General features: G+C 44.3%; 1 protein-coding gene across 1 annotated transcript; it reads right to left on the reverse strand.

The window, feature by feature from the left end:
* Positions 1–332: 332 nt before the first annotated feature.
* Positions 333–25103, reverse strand: rpap1 (RNA polymerase II associated protein 1). The gene is made up of 25 exons (XM_062523251.1): positions 25003–25103; positions 24389–24583; positions 24065–24213; positions 23824–23916; positions 23543–23726; positions 22994–23155; positions 22087–22329; positions 21078–21193; positions 20549–20647; positions 20088–20189; positions 18030–18197; positions 17408–17587; positions 16950–17084; positions 14769–14939; positions 14054–14211; positions 13549–13722; positions 11436–11631; positions 10828–10937; positions 10217–10412; positions 8848–8994; positions 8117–8259; positions 4593–5385; positions 2860–3036; positions 1434–1490; positions 333–811 (listed from the first exon to the last, which is right to left on the reverse strand). Exons 2-25 carry the CDS (start codon positions 24576–24578, stop codon positions 632–634), a joined length of 4323 nt encoding a protein of 1440 aa, XP_062379235.1. The 5' UTR covers positions 24579–24583; positions 25003–25103; the 3' UTR covers positions 333–631.
* Between the last annotated feature and the right edge of the window lie 532 nt (positions 25104–25635).

Raw genomic sequence — 25635 nt, forward strand, 5'->3', positions numbered from 1 at the left:
AATGCAGTAATGCCTGAGGCATTGTGTGGCTTACATTTTTCATGAAGAGTCCATGTGTGAAAGCTTGTGTTATATATGCGCACTAATGCACAGAGTTCACTCGCACATACTCATTAACGTCGCTGTCCCACTGTGCAAACCACATATGCAGCTCCACTTAAATCTTCTCCCATTTCCATAATCTTTGAAATATGACAACCGACTCACACATCTATACATAAAGCAGCTTTACTTACAAAAAGGCATTTGTATCCACGTTTGACACAGATGCTCAAGTGCATGTCCAGACTTCACTAGCACTGTACTGACATCCCCCCACCCCCACCCCCCACACACATTCTATTATTCCTCCAGTAGACCTCTGATATTCACCTACAAAAAGGGAGCAGACGTAGATACCATCTTTGCCCATATAGGTAGATCCCGATCTCGTTATATAAGCGATGATGGCAGCTTTGGGTCCTTTTTAATAGGCAAACTTCGGAGGTCTATGGAGACCTATGCAGTCTCTCCATCCCCTTTCCCCCACTGGAAACCTCTGCAGTCTCCTCCATCAGGTGCCAGCAGAGCCGAGGTGTGAGCCTCATGCCCGTCTGCTCCTCTGGTCTCAGTCTGCCTCAGTTGGCATCAGTCAGGGGTTTCTGCTGGTCTGCCCTGCGGCAAGGGCGGCAGTGCCAGCGGTGCCCTCCTCCAGACCCAGCTGCTTCTCCAGCCAGCGTGCCCGCAGGGGAGGCAGTCGCTCGTAGGTGAGGAAGCCCAGCTCGCTCTGCTGCTGCGGGAGCTTGTAGTGGAGCAGGTGGGCCCTCAACACCTGAAGCCCAAAACGACGACAGGAGGGAAAAAAAAGAGAGAGAGAATGCAGAAACAGATGTTAGAGGAGGAAGACGGAGGGAAGGAGAGAGTGTGTCTGAGAGAGAGAGAGAGAGAGAGAGAGAGAGAGAAAAAGAGGTGAGAGAGGGAGAGAAAGGGAGAGAGAAAAGAGAGGGAGGAAAAGAGATGAGAGAGAAAGGAGGAGAACAGGCATAGCATATGGAATGGAAGGGGATGGTAGTAGGGGTGGGGGGGGCTCTATAGGGGAAACAGACATGAAGAGACATACAGTAAGAGAGCATGACAAGAGACAGGAAAAGGGAGGGCAAATAGATGAGTTAAATAGAGGAGGGGGGAGGGGGGCAGTGAGGGACGAGAGACCAAGAGATCAAGAGAGATCAAGGCAAAGATCAGAGAGAAGAGGAGCACGGATAGAGCAAGACGGAGAGGACAGGAAAGAGAGAGAAAGAGGTAGATTACAGAGCGAAATAATAGAGATGGGATGGCAGAGGAAGAGAGAGGGATGGAGGTGGTCAGGCAGGATGCCCGTAGGGGAGAGAGAGAGAGAGAGAGAGAGAGGGGGGGGGGGAGAGGAAGTTACCTCTCTCCCCTGATCAACCTACCTCATCTGTCAGGTAGTAAGTCTTTCTCAACAGGCTGCGACGCGTCGCCTCGACCTCCTGCACCAGGGGAGACAGACACACACATACACATACATCACATCAGCCCCACCACATTATGAGGCTGTCTACAGAAAATGGCACGGAGTTAGATAAACAGCACAGGCCATTTTTCAAAAACAGCTCGAAAACTGAGTGGGGTATTCACCGGGGAAAGGGGAAGGGTGTGTGTGTGGGGGGGGGGTGGGGGGGGGGGGGGGGGGGGGGTGAGCGGGTAGAGAAGCGCTTCAGGGGCACTGATACCACAAAGGCCATTTTGGATCTGTGGATCTGTGAACGTGATTGAGACACACACGGTCCTCGCATATACATCATGTCCTAGCGAAGAGGCAGAGATCTACATTCGGACACTTCCCCGAGGCGAACCGTAAGTCATGGCGGAGAGGAGCTCCTGAATTGTCTCCTAATGCCTTAGGCTACAGGGCTGTTTTAAAATGGAAAACGAATGAGGCAAAATGCTGAGGCAAAGGCAGGGTCAAGGTGTCCTACTGCTGCTGATATGCATGACTAAAAAAACACACATCTTAGCTGTCAAGAGGCTTTGTAGGCACGAGTGTCCATTTTCTATGAGGATGGAAAAAAAATAAGATGATATCCCGCTTATTTAAGAGAGGCAATTTCACACATGGGGGATCACAGTATAAGCTTGTGAGCTGTTCTTCCTTGACAAAATGGAGTAGCTGTTTGAGTTGACTGAATTTTGTCATAAACAACTCTATGGTGTGAAATGTTGAATAGGCTTGGTTGTTGATTGGCCACCTGCAGCACAAGCAATTGAACACCTCTCCTGTGTAAATATGAAAAGAAATGGATCGTGGTTCAACAGTTTGACAGTGTGGCTCACTGAAAATAACTAAAGCGCACAGAGAAGCACTGTCCACTGAACACCTGAAGAGTAAGTTAATGTGATCTTCAGTTGAAACAAATGAAATTGCTACCTTTTTCATTGTAGCTGAAGGCCAGGGTGATTTCTCAAGCACATACAATTAGGATTAACCTTACCCACTAGTTATATATAGTTGGTAAGGCTAGGATAAAAAAAATAGGTGCAAACAACGTGTGTGAGTGTGTATGAGGAATTCTATACCATATTAAGTGTATGAGTGTGAATGTGAATGAGTGAGTGAGTGAAACAGAAAAATAGTGAATACTAGACGTGTGGTATGGTTATGAGCAGATTTGTGTGTGTGTGTGTGTGTGTGTGTGTGTGTGTGAGAGAGAGAGTGTGTGTGAAAGAGAGAGAGAGAGAGTGAGTGAGTGAGTAAGTGAGAGAAAAAGAGACAGCTAGCAAATGCAAAAATCCAAGTGTATTTGTGTTTGTGTGTGTGTGTGTGTGTGTGTGTGTGTGTGTGTGTGTGTGTGTACACACCTGAGCTGCTGGCTCCTGGGAGAAGATGAAGGTGTTGACATGGGCCACAGCCACCACGTACAGCACGGGGCACCAGGCTCGGCGCAGCGTGCAGGTCACCAGCGCCCGGAAGTAGAGACGCAGCAGTGGCACCGACTCCTCAGGCGGACTCGTGTAGTTCTCCAGTGGAGCAGGCAGCTGTGGACAGACAAATACAAACAACAACAACAATAACAATATCAATCCAGCAACAGTTAACAATTCAACAACACCTGGTTTAGGAACATAATCACTCCTTTTTTTATTATTAAGTCACCCACTTTCAGCATTAATGGATTTCCCTAATTTGTTTTTAACGATTTATTTAACAATTAAGTGACCACTTTAATGCAAACAGCATTTCTGAGATTTTCCAGTCTGGTTTTTGCCCCCATCATAGCTCAGGGACAGCACCAGTCAAGCTGGTCAATGACCTTAGAATGAGCCCAGATGAGAACAAAGTTTCAATTCTAGCACTTGTAAACCCGTACTCTAGCACTTGTAGTACCCGTATCTGATAGGGCTGACCACAGTGTCCTCATTAGCGGTCTGCAAATCTGGGCTGGCCCTTCTGGCAAAGTCCTAGACTGGTTCAACACCTATCTGTCTAGCAGAGACTTTCATATCTCTCTTGGTGAACACTGCTCAACAAACACTACCATTTCATGTGGGGTTCCTCAAAGATCCATTCAGGGCCCAGTACCATTCAGTCTCTACATGCTGCCATTGGGAAACACAAACAGTTAAGCAGATGACACACAACACCACATGAGGCCAGCCCCATTGATAAACTGGACAAGACTCAGGGTTTCTCATGTAGAGCTACAGTAACTACCAGATGAAGAGGCTGGCTAACTTGAGCTCCTCTTGCTAAGAACCACGGTGTGCTCCTGGACCTTGATTTGAACCTAGAACCCAACATCTGCTGCCAAAAACTGCTTTTATCAGTTTTAACATTCGAAATAACAGATGCAGATCGTTGCTGAACGTTACAGATGCAGTCCATAAACAGGATCAGAAAGTTAGCCCACATCACACCTGAATATTTTTAAATGATTTTTAAGATTATTTTATTGATTTTCAAATTGCTCAATGGTCTAGCGCCCCAATACTTGTCAGACATGCTTTTACCATACACTCCCTCAAGACCACTCAGATCAGCTGCCACTTGTCTGACCATTAACCATTCCAGAGTTGAAGACAAAAAAGGGGGGCAGCAGCTTTTAGTGCATATGGTCCCCATCTTTCAACCTTTTCACCAACATTTTTCGTCTAGCTTTTATCTTTTCATCTATTTGACCAATTTCATTCATTTATTCTTTTATTAATCTTACTTCTGACTCATATTTATCCTATATCTATCTATGATACAGATAAAGGCCTTTATCTTTAGAGTGTACAATAAATGATGTTGAGTATATATGATCATCTAGGAGCTCCCTCTTCTGGTGAATACTATGAAGTGCATATTATATGTGAACTTTTAAAACGACAAAAATCACCAGCTCTGCTAACATTCAGGCAATGGGCCAACTATGAGGACAACTGCATACTGCACCAACCGGATTCTGTTCATAAACAAATGAACATTTGGCTGAATGGTTGAATGAGTGAAAGACTGTCTTGGCAGAATGAATGACGGCAGCAAAGTGAAGATAATGGATGAAGCACTGCTGTGTTGATGAATGAGCGGTGAGTGGCTGTGCGTTATTTACCTTCTGCAGCGGGACGCGGAGCGAGCGCAGCAGGCCCACGTGCTCGCCGAACACGGCCAGCCTCATGATAGCGCTGTACCGGCGCTGAAGGGGCAGCAGCAGGAAGCGGCCAAACAGCACGTCCCCGAACGACACGGCCTCGTACTGGGCCAGCAGTGCCTCGTACAGGTCGTGGAAGGACGCCTGGCCCGGCGGGGGCACCTCGAGGTCCAGCGCCGCCAGCCTCCGGGGACGCGTGAGCGCCCCGAACAGGGCCCCGGTGAGGCGCTGCACGGGGGGCTCCAGGAAGAGGTCACTGGAGGCCAGGAAGACGCAGGCCAGCCGCGCCAGCTTGGCCACGGGGGGCACGACCCTCAGCGCCCCCTCCCTCCAGCTCTCCAGCAGCAGGAGCCACTGGAGGCAGTGGACGACCGACGCCAGCGAGCCAGCCGGGAGAGACTCGGTGTCCATGCCGCCGCCGCCTCCGCTTCGGTCCGATTGGCCCATGCGCTCATACAGGCTGACGAGCGGCAGGAAGGGCCAATCGGAGGGCAGGGAGGGCCCGGTGGAGAGGTCGGGGAGGAGGAGGGACCGGAGCCAGGGCGTGCGGCCCAGGTGGAGGTTGCGGGAGGCCAGGACCAGGGGCTCGGAGTGGGCCAGGTGAGTGAGGTAGCAGCCGCGGAGGGAGGGGAGGTGGCCGCAGGCGTCCCGGAGGAGAGGGCCGAGAGGAGGGCTGGCGGGGGGAGAGGAGACCCCTTCCTGGAGATGGAGCTCAGCAAGAGCAGCTGCCTCTGGACCTCCACTGGTGCCCTCACTAACAAGAGAAAGGAAGACAGAAAGAAAGAAAGAAAGAAAGAAAGAAAGAAAGAAGGAGGGGTAAGGGAGGGGTGCAAGGGGTAATCTGAGAAACACTTATTTACACGCTGACATGGACATTAAAGCAGACTACACTCTTTAAAAAAAGGTTCTTGGGGTGCTATATAGAACCAAGCAGGCTTTAAAGAACCCTTAGGGGTTCCGTTGATGAACCCTTCAAAATGGTTTAAAGAGCCATTTTGGGGTGCCATATGAAGCATGCAATACAGAACCATTTTTGGTTCTAAATAGCACCCTCTCAATCACAAACGGAAGAAGTTGGTGTCAGAAAATGTTAGTCATTAAAGCATCCCTATCAGAACCCCTATGCCAGCAAAACCAAAGCAGGATTGTAAATGTTCCACAGCAGTCATGTTGTTTTACTAAAGAGCAGACATATGAAAATCTTAAAACTTTGACCAAAAACAAACATCACAGCCTTGATGATTGTTTCCACACATATTCCGAGTTAAACAATTATGGTGGGCATTACGGTTTATTTGAAAAGCTGCAAAATTATATGAGTGCATACTCCCAGTGTTTGTTTTTCGAATCACAATGTAAACCTTAAACCCAACAGGTTTAAATTAAAGCCCTGCACGCAGAAAACGGTCCCATCACCTTGCAGCGGCATGGGCAAATTAAGCATGTCCAAAATCCAGTGTTTGATTCATAAAACTTAGAGAGCTGTCAGCTTTTTCTGCTGAGCATCAACATTTTTGGCCTTGCCCTTGTGCACCGAGACTGTGGACTAGTTGGTTTATAGAAAGAAATGACATCTGTGTATTGGTTTGTTTATAACACTGACCAGAGTAATGAGCATCAGGCCTGCTAATGAGACCGTGTTAGCCTTGTCTGGTTCACAGGCAACTGTGGATGGTTTTGCTTTCAAATTATTTTCTAACAAATGAAAGTGCTTCATCAAGCCAGCCCATACAAGCTGGCTGCTAAAGACACGGAACATGAGTGTAATTTGAAGTCTTTTCTACAAAGGGAAAAAAGGATGTTTACAAGATTTGCGTTCTATTTAAAACTTCTTAGATCCCCAAACACCAGTTTATTGTCAGCTTTCTGACAGACAGAATAGCTAATGGGAACATTCATGATGGCTTAGACGTCAATTAAAAATAACATCCTGTGAGGGATTATAAACAAACATACAATTTGGCTAAATTCACAATAGTCTAAGCAAGACAAATGCATTATCAAGCACTCATCCAAAAACTTGTTTGCTAATCACAAACATGGTTACATTTTAGGAATAGCATACTGTATATGCTTGCGGAAAATCTCTTAAAACATTCAAGCTGGTTCAGGAAAATGATTTTTTTTCATTTTTATGGAGGACCTGACACTTTTTATGGCTGTTTGCTGTTCTGAACTGAGTATCTGCATAAATGAGTGCTGATCTGTGGAACTCGTCTGCAATCAAAACCGGACTGAACCATCACATTTGTGCACAATTGGCTTTTACAAGCTAAAGGATGGCGCGGGTGTGGGGATATGCCTGGGTATGGGTAAATACGTGATCAAAGCCTCTCCACTTCATTCTGCCTCACAAAAAAGAACAAAAACACCTGTTTGAGTCGTACTTCCTGGGACATTCCATGCCAGCGTGGGGCAAATTAACTGTAGTCAGGCCAGCCTCTGTTTACCAACTAAAATTAAGGGAATCGAAGCATAATATGCACCAGATGCGTAAGGAAGTCAGCGCACGGGCGTAGAGGATATCTACTATTCCTCCTCAGTTTAATCTTGACTCTAACAAAGTCATCCAGCCATGCTGACGCTTTAGCAGACTGCTTCTTGCACATCGGGAGAGGCTTAGGGATGACAGGAGTCAGACCACTTTCACTGATCTCGCAACAGTGTTTGTGCATCTCTATGGTGCCATCACACGTGTGTATTTCCGTGGTGCCCTGCCTGTCATCTCCAAGCTCAGAAGGCAGCGGATTTTATTTATAGTTTGCTCATGGTGTGCTCCTTTGCCCGCCATGCATCTTTTATGTGCTGTTCTATTCCGGAACACAAACACATTAATGTTTGATGAGGCTGAACTTGTTGGTGGCCTTGGGGAAAGGTACATCTGTGTGTGTTTAGGTGTGTGTGTGTGTGTGTGTGTGTGTGTGTGCGTGCGTGTGTGCGTGCGTGTGTGTGTGAGAGAGAGACAGAATGTTTGATTTTCAGTTTATCCCTTGAACAGTTTCAATGGTAGCTATATATGGATCATTACTCTAACAAAAGGAAACGGAGCATGCACAGAGCATGCAACTGGAGACAATCTGCCCTGGCAGGAAATGGATCCTGGCAAAACAATGAAATGTCTACTTAGACAGATGCTGGAAAAACAGTGTATGTTGAACTAACTAATCATCGGCAGTAACAGATACCGGTACAACAATAAAAACAGGTCTGGTGGAGTTATGTGGTAAATGTTTAGGTCTCTACTGTCAAGAGCAAAACTGCACAAGCTAATCTCAATTTCTTTCTTTCTTTTTTTTTTTTTTTTTTTTAAAAAAGGCCTACCTAGCCGCAGTAAACTATGTTCTTTGCTATGGTCCTAACAGCAACCAGACGACTTTGGCAAAGTCAATGTAGGTTTTCTAAATCTGCTGCACCACAAGGGACAGCTTTGTCAGTGATTGACTAGAGAAAGGAAAGTCATTGATTGCAAGAGAAAGGGAACTCACGGTATGAAGGCCTGATTGAAGACGATGGAGGACATCAGTTCATGCGCCATGTATTCACTTCCTGGTAGTAGCCACGGAAGCATCACCAGGGCAACCTGATGGAAAAGGGAGGCGTGCTTGGCAACTTCGGGATCGACGGGTACCTGAAAGACAATTTAGTAACATTGCAGGGATCTTAAAACAATGCACACAGCACACACAATTAAAACAAATACACATACATATTGCTCATGAAACTAGGATATCTAGAGTGCCCTTAGTAACTTGAGAGGGACAAGAAATTGGTTCCCAGAAACATGCATACTGGCATGCTGGTACTAGGTACTCAAATAAACTAAAAGGTCAATTCACCTGAGGAAGGTCCATGACCGAAACGTTGTGAATTCTAAATAAATGTATGCATGCGTAATGGACAGTGTGCAGGATTCTGTTTTACAAGTTTAACTGGGTAACCTATTCCGACGCACCTGTCCCCACAAAAGAGGTGTGCAAAAGCGTTTTGTAAACAGAGGTTCTCAAATCAAATGCTCTGGAATACAATTACTACTTGAAGAATGCATGCGGGCACACACACACACACACACACACATGAAAACACACACACACACACACACACACACACACACACACACACACACACACACACACACACACACACACACACACACACACACACACACACACACACACACACACACACACACACACACACACACACACACACACTGTACCAGTCTGTATGCCAGGCGGAGCAGCAGGTAGAGCAGGTGGTGCTCGTGCCGGAGGAGCCAGGCGCTGCTGTGGGAGAGAGTGGGCATGGCCTGGGCACAGCCGCGCAGGTACACCAGCACAGGGTCCGCCAGGAGCAGCACGCTGACCTGGGGTCAGAGCAGAAGGCCAAAAAGACAACGCAGGTTAGACAGTTTAGGATCACGAAACAAGGACTATGGGGATGATTTTCAAGATCTTACAAAGGTGAGTGAGCTTCAGAAATTTCTAAGCTGATCTTTTTCTGGAGGGCAGTCTGAAATGTCTGAAATGGTTTGGCAGACATTTCTCAAGCCCGAATCTGGATCGCAATAAGGCCGTTTCCACAGCAGGAACTCAGGAGTAGTTACTGTATGAAGGGTCTCATACGTGTGTGCATATTTGGCCAAAGCTAAGAATTTGCTAGCTGTAGCAAAAATGGCTCAATAAGCTCAATAATAAATTAAGCTCCCAATACAGTTCCTTTTCATTATTTAGTAACGTTTCAGGCTTTACAGCCTTTCCTCAGACTTCCTAATGTTTAAACCCAGCACTGTAACTGAACATGTAAGCAACGTTCTAGTAAGTTGGATGTTAGGATTTAACAGCAGTGTGGTGTCAGTTTTTTTTGTAACTCCCATTCATCGAAGTAGCATCGCGATCACAAAAGCTGCATTGGTGGGTCCTGTAGGTCCATGTAAGCAGTGGAGACATAACAGCTGAAATGGCTGAATAGCGAGGAACTCCTTTACATGGCCCCCCACTACCTGGGTAGTGTGCAGAGTTCCTGCGATGGAAACCCGACTAATGTGTCTCATAACAGAGTGCCCACACTGTATACCGTTTCTGATTAAAAAAACACCAATATTGGTCACTAGATGGCAGCACAAAACACATTTGAAAGGGAGGTCCTTTCAGTCAGATTAGGTCATTATTTTACAGTTTATAGTACATGCACTAGGGTCATGGCTAAATTGCCTCTGTTTCTACTGTATAAGAAGTACAAGAGAGAGAGAACACTGCCAGTATAAAGCATCATGGCTAGATTGCCTCTGTAGATATAGATAGATAGATAGATAGATAGATACTATATCGATCCCCAAGGGGAAATTAAAAAAATCTGTCTTTACTGTATAAGGGCATAGAAGTATAAGAGAGGAGAACACTGCCAGTACAAAGCATCATGGCTAGATTGCCTCTGTAGATAAAGATAGATAGATAGATAGATAGATAGATAGATAGATAGATAGATACTATATTGAATATTGAAAAAAATCTGTCTTTACTGTATAAGGGCATAGAAGTATAAGAGAGGAGAACACAGCCAGCATGAAGCGTTAAAGCGCTCTTCACCTTCTTGGCCAGGCCCTTGTGTATGCCTGTGATGGTGTCCAGGAGGTAGCACAGGCTGGTGAGGAAGGGGAAGGGGGATCCTGGGCCCACCAGGCCGCCTCTGTTCCTGTCGCCAGAGCAGGCCAGCCCCGGCAGGCAGGCCAGGGTCTCCGGCCCCGGGCAGCAGGAGGACGGGTTGCACACAGCTGAGCGGGACCTGGAGCATCCGGGGGGGGGGGGGGGGGGGGTCAGTGACTCAACGCAACAAAAAAACATGCCTAAAATTGAAAAACTTCGGAGTGGCAAGGTCACATGAAGGAAGATGTAGTCCACTTTAAAAAACACACACACACACACACACACACACACACACACACTCACTGAAACATTCTAAACCACTAATGAGCCTGCAAACAAGAGCCATTTGATTAGAATGCGACCGCACACACACACACACACAAAGCAATACTAACACAAGATGAATTTTCAAACACTTTTTCATTAAAGCACATGCTACACTCTGTCACTGAAACATTGTAAGCCACTGATGAGCCTAGGATACAATTTCATTTGAATGCGTAAATGAAAGCAGAGCACCAGAGCATAGCCACACAGTCTGTCGGATGGCTTACTTGAGGCTGTCCATCATGCGGTGCACTGCCTGATGGGAGATCAGCGGCAGCAGCACGTCTGCGGTGAGAGACTCCAGCTCCTGCAGACACTCCACCGGCTGGAAGCAGCTCTGGTGTCAAAACACACAACACACATTACATACCACTGCTCCGGCTCCCTCAAGAACTCACTCAAGATTAATAAGGGATCCTTCTCTCTCACACTCTCTCTCTAGGTACCCATCTCTTTCTCTCTTTCTTCTCACAAAATAGCACTGCAATCTTTCTTTCTATGTGGAAATATGAGGCAAACAAAAGAAAACCGTAAGAAACATAGGCATAGCCTTTGTTCTGACGTGTTCCCATCAATCTCGTAATATTCGCTTGAACGATTTAGGGAGTTCTTGGCAGGTCATAGAGAACTGGAAGTCACAGTAAATGGAAGAAATCTGTCTTTTTTATTATCTTCACACATGGTGACACACCGTCTGTTTAACAGCTTAACGGTGACACACCATTTTTAACAGCTTAATTCACTCAGTACAAAAGAAAAATCTCTCGTGTGCTTTTTGAACATCTACATTTAAAAAAAAACAAACACTCATCTCCGGCTGTGTCACAGCACTCACCTGTAGGGAGAGCTGTGAATAGAAGGCCCCCAGGTAGAGCAGGTAAGAGGGAAGCAGACGCAGCGAGCTCTCCAGCCTCCCCAGGCCAGCCAGGCCCTCCATGCAGCCTTTCAGCTGACCAAACACAGTGGGCTGCAGTCCAGCCACATGACCCCACGCCACCGGCGGGGGAGGAGGGCACTCAGACCCTTGGGGACTGTGAAATAAAATGCAATAATTGCATTACATTAGATCAGGGCTGTACACTGCGAGCAGGTCGTCGCATTTGCGCGCAAATATATATTAGTGCGAATATAAAATTTAAAATGCTCGCACACGTGCGAGTACTGATTTCAACCCTTTCATTCGCATTTTGCTCCTAAAATGAATCCACACCAAGTGGATGAAAGTATAGTACAATTTTCGCGCATCTAATTTCAGAGTTGACAACTCTTACGCACCTGGCTAGACACTCATGCTTTCAGCATCAACCTCGCAAGAAATGTCACTCCAAATCCAGTCTTCTTTTTTCTTCAATCTGTTCGTAATTAGTTGGTGACTATGCGATTACCGGTGAAACGGTAAAAATGCTATAAATGATAAATAATGTTGACTGTAACAATTACCGTGTTCATTTCAAATAGGCTATTATTATCACGGTTGATATAGCTAAAGTGGAAACCGTGCGTTAAATTCCTCCCAGCTTCACCCAAGCCTGCATTTGACATAGGCCTGGTAGACTTCTATGAAACAAAGATGGTATCCTGATTCAGTTGTCTAAATGATGTATAACCACGGTTCGGTGTAGGCTACATCTGCTTTAAAAAGGCGGAACATATTCATCGCAAATATGCGCTGTATCATAGCCACTCTGCGTCTTTTTATGGCTACATTGATCACATTAAATCCATTCCACTAACGTTATCAGGAGGAGAATACCGTAACGTTTTAGTTTTCAGCACTGGTTGTCACTCATTGGATAGCCTATAACATATAAAGGCTATACCAGATTCCAAGACATGGTAGAGTAAGTTAAGCACGCAGCCAACTAAAGATGACCAAGACAAAAGTGAACGGACAACTCATAATGCCATGCTACGGTGGCTACCTAAATCATAGAAGTTCACATTGCTGGACACTCATCTTTTCTATTACACCGGAAATATTTGTCTTTCCCGTTGTAAGTATTTTGAATTTTTGAATATATAACATTCATGTTATTGAATGAAAACATATAGGCTAGGCTATCCTTGAACTATGCGTTTATATTTTCCTAAAACCGAATGAAATCTAATTATGTCCACGTAGCCTATACGGTACTGCTTAAAGTGACAGGCACTCGATTAGACCTACACACCACCCCTGTAATATCATTAAAGACAAGTGTTAGTGTAATCAATATGAAGTATTCAAATTACTTTGAATTTTAAGCTATAAGTAATTATGCAGAACCGTTAATGCTATTAATTGTTAACAAAATGTATACAAATTCTGAATTCAAAATATGAAATAGAAACCAGACAACCCATTTTCTGTGTGTGTGCAGGGTTTGAGCAGAGACTAGGATTGCCACTGCTGTGAATGATCTGTATCCTGCTTAAGGCAATAAGGTTTTCAAGGAAATTTCATAGTGCTCCTAAAAATTTTTCTGTGCTCCTAAATTTTTTCATTTAGGAGCACCTATGCTCCTAGTGAAAAAGCTAAGCGTACAGCCCTGCATTAGATGATTTAAACGATGCAGGCATAAAGCCCAAAGCTGCTAACAGTACACTGCAGATGTAGATGTTTTCATCAGTACAGTACATATGCCCAGGGGTTCAAGACCTTGGGCTTTTTTTTTTGCTGGAAGGTTTACTTACAAAATATGCAAGCTGCTAGTACCTTTTTACGCAAGAAAAATGATGTAGGTCATTATGTTTACAAGGGCTTTACTCAGCGAAATGTGAAATGTAATGACCCATAAAACTTCTGTTTTGTAGTGCATGAACAGGAGCAGGATTAAGTGCTGCTGCACAAAAGCATGAGCCGTCGCACACAAGGGTAGTCTGTATCTCCAGCCAATTCCTCCAGTCGAATGGGGGGGTGAGTGGGTTTCTCCAGGTGAACGGGGACCCCACACACCCTCCGGTCTCACCTGGCCAGGGCGGCCTGCAGTTCCTGGTGGCAGCCCGCGGTGTGCGTGACCTGGGTGAGCAGCGCCAGGATGGCCTGGGCTCTCTGGAGCTCCAGCAGGTGCAGCAGATGATCGGAGGAGGAACTGGGTCGAGGAAAGGACTGCAGCGCTTTCATCAGAACCGGGTACAGATCACTGCAAGGGAGACAAACGGGGGAGATGATGATTTACTCCAGTGCACAGATGACCAGATGCACAGCTCACCTGCTCAGGCTTTCAGGAGAGACTGATGTGTTTCATCAAGCATGCAATCCTGCTCATCTGAAAAGCAAACCTAAAACCTCATCACGCTATCTTGAGATAACACTGAACACCTTTCATATAATGGCAAGAGCCAGTAACAGATGTTTTTAAGGAGATCAAGTGATAAATCAATAGAAGGAAAGTGATTCCAGACATTCAGCCTTCTAATCTGTTCAGTGTTCCGGTTCCGGTGGGTTACCTCACCTGTGGTTCTCATTCTCACCTGTACAAATTGCAGGCCTGTCCATAGCTGGCGGCTACAGTCCACATCCTGTAGGCCTCTGTGCTGCAGCGAAGTGCCTCTCCTGCCTCTAGCAGCAGCTCGCCTGGTTCCACTGACAGGAAGAGTGACAAACGCTCTTTCCCACCCAGCGAGTGCAGCTGGAAGCGCACAAAAAGTATTCACAGTATGTTAAAGTTGACTACAGTCATTTCCTGTGTATAAGACCGCATTGTGTATAAGCCGCAGTGCAGTGTTTTATACAAGTTAAAAGAAAGAAAAGAAAACCATATTAGTACCATATTAACTATCCCCATGTGTTTACCTCATAGCTGAAGAAATTTTGCAAAGTCAATGTATAAGCCGCGGCTAATAGTTGGGAAATGATGGTAGTTATAGTTGACTGGTATCTATCAGACACTTGGATCCAAAGCAACTCGCAGCAGACCTGGGACGACTACTTGTCAGGCGATGACACTACCACAGACTACTACAAACCACTCCACCACAGATCACTTCAAGAGATCAGGAAAAATCAAACAGTGCAATATCACCTCATACTGATGGCAAACTGACTGCCTAAATGGAAAATTACAGAGCGCTGAAACCAGCAAATGCCACTGCTGACAGAAGTGTGATGGCACCTTTGTCAACATGGATGTGTTAATTGGCTAACTGCGTCGGTGACAGTCGGCCGTGCCACTCATGCCACACTCACCAGCCTGGCACAGACGTGCCGTCCCGCTGTGCCCAGCACACAGAGGAGCTTCATCGCCATGGCAACGGGCAGCCCGTACAAAGAGTGTGGAGCAGGTGAGGTTGGCGGGGCCCAGGAGGCAGGAAGGAACTCTGACATCACGGTATCCATCAGACGGGGACAGTCCAGAATCTACAGTTACCAAGGCGACGAGGAGAATGCCGATAGACAGGTTAGTGCTACACGCAGTAGTCGAGTTGTTAAAAAATGGCAGGGGGGATGGTGGATTTTAAAATGCACATCTGGGTATTAGTCTTGTAGGGGGTATGAGGGTCCTCCCCCAGAAAAAAAATAATTTTTAAGATGCAATTTCCTGTATTCTAGTCCATTTATAGCGTGACCTGCTGGACATTGGCAAATCCTAAATTTCTTCCAATTCATGTACATTTTATGAGTCACTAACATTTTAGATCATGTCTACGTCGAGTTGCTAAAATTGATCCCAGTTCAGAGTAACATTATCACTTAAATATACTAAATATATATCAGATCTGAATTAGTGAACCAGACATCAATTTTAATGCATTCAATGATGACTTGTTATAATTACCAATCTAGCCAAGTTAAATGGAAGCAACAAAAAAAGTTGAGACTTTTTGCTTTCACTCTGGAATTCTACCACCATACAGTAGCCTAGAACAGAAACTTTAATTGCCACACATCAATGTTGGTGGGATACTTTTTAGCTCAGTCTCAGTCTTACGTTCTACCTTTAAAAATGAAAACAAAAGCATATTCTTTGTGCCTAAGCTACCTACACAGCGGACTAATAATTCTAAAGATGAACAGATGCTCAGACGTTTGTCTCTTCAGCCACCTCGTGACATTGTCTATTTGCTGAACCGCACACTACAAAACTATTCTTTCGTGTGAGTGAGGATGCATTCATACATCACTCTGAATAAGATGACCTAAAAAGTTGGACAACATTGCGTTAGCTCGCCATGAGCCGCTACGGTAGCCTATCCTTTCCAATTACATTATGGCAAGTTTGTTCAGAAACAGCTGGAGTGAACACCTAGCTCTCGCTAGCGGGCTAGGTACCTTCACTTTAGCAAACAAGGGAGACTGGGCGTTTCAGGTTTGAGTCTAAGGTTGCTTTCACACTAGGTCCGTTTAGCTGGACCGGACCCGAGTGCGGTTACTTCTGCCTTAGTTGGTCTCTGTTCACATTACATGTTTGTCTGCGGACCCGGGTCCGTTTGCGTCATAAGCAACACGAACTTCCAGAATTCTGTTTACAAAATATCACTTACCAACACAGCAAAAGGCAGTGCAATGAAGAGGACAAAGGTAAAGATTCTTTAGAATCTTTTGAACGTTTGCTTAGCAACCTTCTCCAGCGTTCTAGCGAACCGGACCCCAGACCACCTTTTCAGGCGGACCCGGGTCCGGTCCCGGGTCCGCACCTGAGTTCGGTACGGTTGCGTTCACACTATCAAAAACAACCAAACGAACCCGGGTCCGGTCCAGCGGACCTAGTGTGAATGGGCCCTAAATGTACTCTTTCTAATTCATCAACATTTTGTCCTCTTAATAAAGCCGACGTCCCTTAGATCAAACTTTGCTTGTCGCTTGGCCATGATGCTGCTGAATGAAATCACCTGTCGTGTCGTGCGCATAGACAGTAAAAGAAGGCTGCATGCTTCTACAGTATATGTCGCTGATTGCCGTGACAATAGGAGGAGCATGCCCCTCGTCCACAGTATTTTAGCCTCGATGTGCGCAAAAGCTAAATGTTGAAAATGAAATAGTGGTGATATTTCCACATTCATTGAAAAATTACAGGGGATGGGGAGGGGGATGGCCGTTTCAGAGGGGGGATGATTTTGACCATATCAATTCCAAAGGGGGATGCCATCCCCCCTCATCCCCCCTCAACTCGACTACTGGCTACACGTCTCCATCTGTGTGCATGCCTAATATCTCTTTGTGGAAATTCCTATTCAGTGTCAAGAAATCAAATACCTGTCAACTAGGCCTCAATTCTCTATTGCTTTTAAATATGAAAGTGTGTGTGTGTGTGTTTGTGTGTGTGTGTGTGTGTGTGTGTGTGTGTGTGTGTGTGTGTGTGTGTGTGTGTGTGTATGTATGTGTGTGTGTGTGTGTGTGTGTATGTATGTCTATATGTGTGTATCTGACCTGTGTGGCAACAGCAGTAGAGTGGCGAGCGATCCGCACCAGCACCTCCAGCAGGTCCAGCACCACCCGTGGAGACGGACGCACCACCTCCAAGATGTAGCGCACCCGTGACAGCACCTTCATCTTCAACAGGCCCTTTTTAACACGCCACACAACAACATTATGTTATCACAATGTAATTACAACACTTTGAGATTACAAAGTGATGCCTTCGATAACTCGCGTGCAGTGTTTTCTGTATAATATACTGTACAATGTATATTTCAGTGACGCTGACGAAGATGTAATCAACGTTAGTCTTTTTTTTTTTTTTGCTGTGCACCGTTGCATTAAAAAACTTTTTTTTTTAAAGTCTCAAAAACGTATGTGCTGCTCTGGTATCCTTCCTCAATGTATATTTCATGTTTGAAGGACAAAAGAGTCAAAACAAAGCACAACAGCCAGGAAACCATTAACACCTTGATGATGTCCTGCCGCGCCACCTCATGGTCGGACTTCCTCTCCTCCTTCTCTTTCTCCGTCTCTCTGACATTCATCCCCTCTTCCTCATCATCATCCTCCTCTTCCTCCATGGTGGTGGGCAGGAGTGGAAAGGAGGCCATCCCCAGCAGCCAAGAGAAGGTCACATCTCGACTGTCCTGTGGCACACACCCAAATGCATACAACTGAATAGATAGATGGTCATCTCACTGTGAACACAAACATGACTTTTTCAACAATGTACCTGTCCAATTTGGGCTTATGTTTCACTTTTTAAAGGGATGGCCTTAAAAGGCAAGGTGCTTCTCTGTACAGCTATGCTCAAAGATAGTCCTGACAGACTATAGTTACGTACAGTAATAATGTCATTTCCCGACTATAAGCCGCGGCTTATACATTGATTTTGCAAAATGTCTTCCACTATGGGGGTAAATACAGGGGGGCAGTTAAAATGGTGTTAATATGGTTTTGTTTCTTTTAACTTGCATAAAATACTGTCCTGCGGCTTATACACAATGCAGCTTATATGCAGGAAATTACTGTACGTTATCAGTTCAAAGTTCAAGTTCCAATCACATCTTAACAACATGAGTCAGTCACCTCGTCATCGGTGGACACCAGCAGAGCGTGTAGGGCCTGCACGGCGGCTGCAATCACCCCCTCCACACCGTCATCCAGCGAGAAGCGCAGCAGGAAGAGCAGCCCTGCATCCAGCAGGGTGGACAGAACACTGCCCTTCAGCACTGAGGTGAAGGCCCCTGCGCGAGCCTGCCCAAAGAGACAGGGAGAGAATCAGATAACAAATATATATTCTTCAACATATTCTGTCTTTCAGTAATTCAGTAGTAATTACAACAAATTAGATCGTTTTAAGCTCAGTCGTATGAAAGCTTTTTGCCTATTTAATATGAGGCATCTACAACAGAGGATTAGTACGACGGAGGATTAGTGCAACATGAAAATAATATTTTTTCAATAACTTCGAGAATAAAGTCATAATGTGACGAGAATAAAGTCATTAATTACGAGAATAAAGTCATTAAGTATGAGAATAAAGTCGTTTATTACCGAGAATAAAGTAATTAATTATGAGAATAAAGTCGTCTATTATCCTCGCAGGACTGAAGTTTCAGTTTCATGAATGAGCCGGATCTGCGTTTCTACAAAACTAGCTCACGAGGTTTCAAACTTAGACCCACAAAGCACAAGTGGTCATTAAGTAGGCTATTGTCAATAGAAACATGTTAAAGTTATAGGTTGACAATATATAAAGATAAACGGTAAATGAATGAAAGAGAACCTGTGTTTACTGACGTGACAGAAATGTCTGCAAAGTTTGTGTAAATGAAAGGGCTCTCTGCCTCATACCCTCACCACACACACTATGCGCGGGACGGCCCGAAACCTGCGGGACCCGGGGGTTAGCCCGTGGGTTGGGTGGGCCAGGTTGGTTTTTATAGGAGGAAATCGCGGGTTGCGGCCGGGTTGGGTCAAAATATCCATAATTTACCTATACATTTTATGTAGGCTATCAATTCGTAGGCTTTTTTTTGGTGTGAGCTTGAGATGTAGCCTATTCTCCTTGTCTCATCTGTCATGCACACGGTAACAGATCTCCCAAAGTCTTTTGTGCGCAGCTAAAAATGTATTCATAGACCGTTTATCTATATATTGTCAACCTATAACTTTAACATGTTTCTATTGACACTGGCCTACTGACCACTTGTGCTTTGTGGGTCTAAGTTTGAAACCTCGTGAGCTAGTTTTGTAGAAACATTCATGAAACTGAAACTTGAGTCCTGCAAGGATAATAAACGACTTTATTCTCATAATTAATGACTTTATTCTCGTAATTAATTACTTTATTCTCGTAATAAATGACTTTATTCTCATAATTAATGACTTTATTCTCGTAATTAGTTACTTTATTCTCGTAAGATTATGACTTTATTCTCGAAGTTATTGAAACAATATTATTTTCATGTGGCACTGATCCTCCGCCGTAGATTAGCCACGTATAATATCAAACTTTTTTTATATTAATAACCACTATAATCTATCCAATAGCAGACTCTACTCCATCTTACTCTTACAGAAATAAAGGACATTCTGCTATGACGTCTAGGGGAATCTGAGGGATAATGCTGTTTTTATCTGGGGAAATCTGAGGGAGAATATTGTTTTTGCTGTTTGTTTGTACCTGAAGAAAGTGGAATAGAGCATTTTGTTCACTATTCCCATATGTGGTTTAATGTTCTGCATTTCTCACTAGGCCCTAGTAGGTCAATTTGACACTAAAAATGTGCTCCTACGTTGCAACCTTGTCTGATATCTGTACTGTTCCTAAAAATGGATAAGGTAAGGCGTCATGTTTTACATCAAAAAAACATTTGCGTCATTGATTAGGGTAGACTGGATGGCTCCTGACTTTGCCACAGTTACTGTATGATTATCTACCCTTTACTGTTGTGTACAGTGTTGTGTATAGTTACCCTAACTCCTATCTCCTTGTCTAGTTAAAACAGTTGATCTTTAGGTGAAGTCATGCTGTCTCTCCCTTGATGCGCATCACTGTAAATAAAACTCTGTTCCTGATTTTTCCTACCATTGGTCTGACTGGGTCTTCATTCATCTGTGGTATCAAAATGACCATCATACCTTAGTGATGATGTTGGCTAGTGTGCTGAGGGCCAGTGTGCGCTGCTGGATCACCAGACTGCGAGAGAGAATGAAGAGCTCCTGCAAAGAGTAACCTGCCAACTAATAGAGAGAGAGAGAGAGAGAGGGAGAGAGAGAGAGAGAGAGAGAGAGAGAGAAAATGGGGGTGAGGGGGTCAGGTGAAGTAAAGACAAAAAGTTCAGCAAAAATGTAAAGCACCGTCACAAGAGAGAGAGGCATTTCAACACTCACTGAACACCAATGACTGTGGCAAACAGTAGTAGAGTTGAGATGAGTTCTGGCTTCACAAAGTCAAAGTAGGCAAGGTAGCAATAATCAATAGAATCTACCTGTTTCGAACAGACTTCTTTTTAAATCAATGATCATTTGATGAAACTAATGGCTTGGTTCATAGTTCTCAGTCCTCTATGAAAGCTTGTCTCTGCCCTGGCTGCATTTACCTCAGGCTCGTCTCCATGGTGATGCAAGCCCAGATGTGTAGGCAGGTCTTCCGTTGGAGGGATGAGGTTACCAGCAAAGTCGAACCGCGCCTGCATGGCCTAGACGAGACACAAACAAGCCAGGCAAGCTGAAAAACGGTTTCCGAGCAGCTACTTTGCGGACCATTACCCTCCCTATCAATCCCATTTAGAACTATAAAGGGGGAGAAAAGCATTAATCGCAACTAAATTTATTCTGCTTACAAGAGTCCAATCGTCTTAATGTTGCTCTAAGTACTAATAGAGTGAAATAGCCAGTCGGGGGGAAAAGGTCTTGCTCCTGTTGCTCCTATACCAGGGCTTGTTAACTGATTGTGACAGAGAGACCTCCATTTTGACAAAAAAAAGCAACTTGAGTACCAGCACAGAATAAGAAGACTCCCACAATGGCACTATTATTTAACACATGGTCAGGGACAACCAGTTATGTCTCCATAGACCAGGGTTGCTCTAAACTCTAGCACTACTTCTGTTTGTATGCCTCTCTCACCTTCTTCGTTCCTTTTCGTCTGGGTCGGGGCAGGTCTTTGGTCCACTCTAGTTTGTCCGGCTCCAGTTTGTCCATGTGCACCCAATCCTTTTGGGGCTTCAGTGGCAGGTCCTCCTCTATGGTTTGTGAAGGAGGCAATGCTTTAATTAATAAACTTGCAGCATGACAATGGCAACGATATTTCCTATGGAGTGACAGGTCATTATAGAGATAATAAAATAGCATTTTACTGATACACAAAACATATTCATAGGAATCCATCAAAATGAACACACCACCACCATTACACTTCACATTGTCCCTTTTTAATATGGAGGGGAGAAAAAAAAATACTCTAGATGGAAAAGAAACCGTACAGCCAAATCCACAAACCCCCCCAGGACAGGGAAAAAAAACAGCGTGAACTATGTCCCGGCAAGAGACGCATAAATCTTAGGACTCATGTTCATATGTATGAACCTCCACCGTTTGCCTACATTACCCAAAATGAATTTCAGCGCTCGCCACGGCCAGCGCAGCACTAATCAGGCTAATTGAAATCAATGCAGTATCAGTCCAGGGATTCAAGTCACGCAGACATGCCTTTAGGTTCTGCCAAACGTACATTACTGTATTATATGCAATTAAGTTGCAGGGGTAGGGGGAAAAAGAGAACAGCCAGCAATTCAGACACACTGGCACAGCCAGAGCTATGGCAAAACACCTTGTACTTGTTATGTTCTGTAATAATTTAATAATACAGCTATACTAGGAACAGTCCCAAAAAATGTGAATCTATCAGGCTCCTCTGCAGTTTTATAAGCCATCTATTCACTAAAATGAATTAAAAAATATATATATATAAAAAAAAAAACATTTTGAAATCAAACTTTAAAATAGCTCTTCTTTTGAGCATCGAATTATAAAACGACAATGTTTTTTTGTGAAAGGAGCTATACAAATGTAACTTGTTATTTATTAAAATGCACATCCATACCGGACATTCTCACACATATCAATACAGCCTCACCTGTGATTTGCTGGGTTGCTTCAGGCTCCTCTGCATCCTCTGCATCCTCTTCATCCTTCATGTCTACTTGCAATGTTTCCTGCCTGATATCTGTGACGTCCTTGACCGAAACAGGGGACACGCCTGAGGTCCTCTCTTCCCTGACCCCACCATTCTGAGCATTGTAATCCGACTGCCCCACCGGACCAGAATCGGACATTTTCTGCACCTTACGAGACCTCACAAAGTCCACCAGCCTGGGATCTGGAGAAAGGGAAGACCACATCAACCATGAAGCCAGTAACTAGTGATTATTTGACATGGCAAACTAAAACACAACTAGAAGAGAAGATTACATGTAATCACAGCTTTTGACAACTACGGACAAACAGGCCTGACATTGTCAACCAGCTTATAATGGCCTTAGTTCTACATTCAAATGAGAAACAATAGTTTCATTAGAAACATTAACTTCCAGGCTTAACTCCCGGAAGAAGGCATGTAGCCGAAACGCATCAGAGTTTTTAGAAGGTTAATATGACCAAGCCATAACAATAAAGGCTTTTTAACTTAACGAGAGTGCCTTGGAGTTTCTTTGTTTGTTGAGAAACAAACATTATTCAGAAAATCACTGGAGACCCTACACAGAATTACAAAGGAAATGGATAAGACATTGGTGCAAATAAGAAAGACCTCGAAAATGGAAATACCCTGAAATAGCATTTGTTTTAAATGTGTCCTATTGTTTCAGGTCCTCATAATCTTGCATACACTATAAACTATCCAAAGACTGCTTTTAGTACCATTGAGACCTCCAGAGGAGTAGCCAGATCATTTTGCATTGGATGAACTCAGCGACATTGGTATCTTTAACAGGAGGCTGAGCCAACACACAATAACTCTCTCGCTCTCTCTCTCTCTCTCTCACCAAGCTGTGCCAGCAGCTTGCTCTGCTCCTCCAGGATCTCCTCCCGGGTCATGCCGGACAGACGCGCCTGGTTCTCCTGGTGAATCTTCACCCTCTCCTGATCACTGCCCCCCTGCATCAGGCCCTGCCCCGACACTAGGGCAGGCCCGGCATTTACACCTGCTGGAAAGGGAAATAAACAATCCGAAAGTGTATGCTCTCCTTCATCCACCCATTCACCCACTCAATCATTCACTCACACACCAATACACATACACACACACACACACACACACACACACACACACACAATCATACACTGAACATACTGAAAATAATATGTCTTACATGCATGCATCCAAAATCTAAAACTCGCAAAGCTGACCTCCCCTAAAAATATCCCATTAAATAAGGAGATATGGATGCCAATGCACAAACAAGTTAAGTGGATGGTGTCTTGCCAAAGACTGACAAACTGAATTGCTAACAGAGGAGCACTCCTTTCGGTTTTGGCAGGGATCCCCTTGGTGTCCTTCCCTGCATTTCAAATCAAGCGAGAGTTCTACTTACCACCCATTCCAGGTGGTGTGTCTAATTCCATGCTGGCGGTGGATGCAACACTTTGGGGTGATTGTGCCTTAGGAACAACAGAGATTGATGTCTGTTGTGATGGTAGTCTTCCCTCTTTGGCCCTCTGTGCAGCAATCTGACGGGCAAAAATGCTCTTCCTAGTTCCAGGGACAGTGCTTTTGCCCTGGAAAATGAAACAGCAATCAATTGGTCTCACATAAGCTCTGAAACATTTTGCTCTTGCTAAAGGCTTGAGTAAATTTGCACTCTCTTTTGATTACCTGAATAATGCCTTCAGATCGATGCATAACTTTTGGAAACGCAATGCCAGTAACAGCTGGAAGGCATACTGGCACAGTGCTCGTGTCTCTTTCCTAAAAGAAAGATGAGAAAAGGCCTATTTGAGTTTTCTTCCCACACAAAGGACTGAAAGACGATTAATGACAGGAATGGAGAAACCAAAACAAAATGTTGGACATTTAAAAAAAATACATTAAAAAAAAATCATAGAGTATCACTGACGACTATCTTGGAGAGAACAGCACTGATGTGTGTGTCATGTCTGTCCAGCCTCTCCTCTGCATCTTCATCTTCAAAGCGTACTTGGGCTTTTTTGAAGCGTGACTTCTTCGGGGGTGCAGGTGTCAGGGAGGGGATTTCATCTGGAAGATCTTTGAGCAGATAAGACAGAATTAGACCATTGTACATCATCTGAATTAGCCTTAGCTCAGCTTCAAAAGCAAAAAACAACTTTTCGTTTAAAAAATGTATTCTGTCAGATTTTGAGAGGAAAGAAACTGCTGAGGATTTACTGTATTAGTCATCTGAGAGATTGGACTTGGATACCTTCGATGGTGACGACATCTTTCTGGGTGTCCTCTCCTTTGCCTGGGTCACCCGTCCCCTGTTCGCCTCGGCGCTTGTCAGGACGTCGCACTACATTGACAACTGATGGTGAGGTACCTGATGACAGAAACCGTTCCTGCTCACGTAGGAGATCTTCCTCTGAGTCGGTGGGTTTGGGACGTCGCAACATCCCTCCTTCGGAGAATGACAAAACCCTTAAGGACAATGCAACATCTGCTACATCACAGTATCATCTGTTAACGTTGCACAGATTTGCGCAGATTCAGCTAAACTTTGAGTGAGTATAGCCTATGCAATATCAAGCTCGTGTTAAAGACCATGATTACTGCTGCTACTTAACGTTATACGCATGGCAAAGACTATCTGATGTTAGGACTATGTGACAGGTGTTGCCTGTTCCAAACTTAACCATTGATGAAGCTGCCTGAACTCATGTATCAACCATCAACGTGAACTATCATGGGACCCTGAAGTTGTTGCTAACAGATTCCTTTCCTTTTCGAATGCTAGTTAGCTCATTTCTAACGCGATCGACTACCAAAAATGCAAATAAATTGTATGACAAAAAGAGTGGATGGCATAAATATGTTTACCTTCATTTGCCTATAAATGATTTAACCTGGAATATGTAATACAAAGAAATATGTGCTCCTGCTGCTGTTCACGTTAACTTCAAATCCAGCGTGTGTTGACATGACACAATGGATGGACTTCCTGTTCATACATATTTGTCAAAATAAAAGTTCGAACACTACTTCGTAATTCTTGAGGGGTTTTTTGTTTTTCGTTAAATTGACAGATCGACGGCTTCACACAGGACCACAAAATTAAAGAAAGAACATTGCACTTTATTAATAGTTTCACTGTGAGCTTAGGCCACCTGCAACCATTTTAGTCATAATGTTAACATTTCTTAGAGGTCCATGCTAAACAATAAGCCATTGTTTTATTTTTTAGTTTTATTTTTTTTAGTTTTATTTTTACTTTTTGCAGATTCGTTTGCATTCAACTGAAATTGATTTCTTAGAGTGGTACAGACAGTAACATTCATTAGGCTACCTATAAATGTAAGCCTATTTATTATTAGCCTAAGTCTAAACAAGTGTAAATCTTCTATAGGCCTAAGCATTATTTTTTTGTTTGTTTGTTTTTGTTTTCATTGTTGAAACAGCTATAGTCTGTAAGTTCATCATTCTCCCCCATGAGAAATGTGAGGAATGCCCATA

The sequence above is a fragment of the Sardina pilchardus genome, chromosome 20, assembly GCF_963854185.1.
Source record: "Sardina pilchardus chromosome 20, fSarPil1.1, whole genome shotgun sequence".
Classification (NCBI taxonomy): domain Eukaryota; kingdom Metazoa; phylum Chordata; class Actinopteri; order Clupeiformes; family Clupeidae; genus Sardina; species Sardina pilchardus.

What these genes read in the sequence shown, in the direction of transcription:
- rpap1 (XM_062523251.1), bottom strand. Translation starts at nt 24,578, where the DNA reads ATGTTGCGACGTCCCAAACCCACCGACTCAGAGGAAGATCTCCTACGT. An exon ending in AGATGTCGTCACCATCGAAG is followed by an intron (nt 24,214 to 24,388) that starts GTATCCAAGTCC and finishes ATCTGCTCAAAG; the next exon opens with ATCTTCCAGATGAAATCCCC. An exon ending in GGCACGTCTGTGCCAGGCTG is followed by an intron (nt 14,212 to 14,768) that starts GTGAGTGTGGCA and finishes GTGCGCTTCCAG; the next exon opens with CTGCACTCGCTGGGTGGGAA.